We start from the raw sequence: 717 nt of genomic DNA on the forward strand, positions 1-717 counted from the left end.
CCATCCCAACCATCCCCATCCCAAAAACCCCCACCAAATTCCCCTTCCCTCCTCCCTATCCCACAAAACCCCCACATTCCCATCCTTTTCCCGGAATTCTGAGCCCTCATCCCAAATCCCGCCCAGCTGGGAAAATTCCCACCCGGAAAAAGAATCCCTGGATCCTCCACCGAGCTTCTGTGGGAATCCCGGGAATCTCCGTGGGATTCCCGGGAATTCTGCTCACCTGGAACGCCGTCTGGCTGTTGTAATTCCGGATTTCCTTGCTGGCTCCTCGGAAGAGGAGAACCCGGGCACAGCTTTCCTGGGAATAAAAAAAACAGGAAAAATGGGAATTAGACCAGGATTGGGAGAAATGGATCCAGAAAATTCTTTGGGAAGAGGGAGGATGAGAATTCCCTAAGGATTCGGTATTCCCGACCCTAAAGGGAGTAATTTATGGAATCATGGAATTCCGTGGTTCGGTTGGAAGGAATATTTGGGATCATCCAGATCCAAATTCCAAGGATTCTGCACCTTTCCCAAGGATTCTGCCCCTTTTTCCAAGGATTCTGCCCCTTTCCCAAGGATTCTGCCCCTTTTCCCAAGGATTCTGCCCCTTTTCCCAAGGATTCTGCCCCTTTTCCCAAGGATTCTGCCCCTTTTTCCAAGGATTCTGCCCCTTTTCCCAAGATTCTGTTCCTTTTCCAAGGATTCTGCCCCTTTTCCAAGGATTCT

The 717-nt window shown here is 50.2% G+C and overlaps 1 protein-coding gene across 1 annotated transcript in view; it reads right to left on the reverse strand.

Annotated features, from left to right (window-relative positions):
* Positions 1-717, reverse strand: part of LOC107199023 — an 8,183-nt gene that overhangs the window by 2,576 nt on the left and 4,890 nt on the right. Inside the window, exon 3 of the mRNA XM_033511644.1 lies at positions 227-304. Within this exon, the coding sequence (XP_033367535.1) occupies positions 227-304 (78 nt within the window). The remainder of the gene's footprint in view (positions 1-226; positions 305-717) is intronic.

This window comes from Parus major, unplaced genomic scaffold (genome assembly GCF_001522545.3).
Source record: "Parus major isolate Abel unplaced genomic scaffold, Parus_major1.1 Scaffold410, whole genome shotgun sequence".
NCBI lineage: Eukaryota > Metazoa > Chordata > Aves > Passeriformes > Paridae > Parus > Parus major.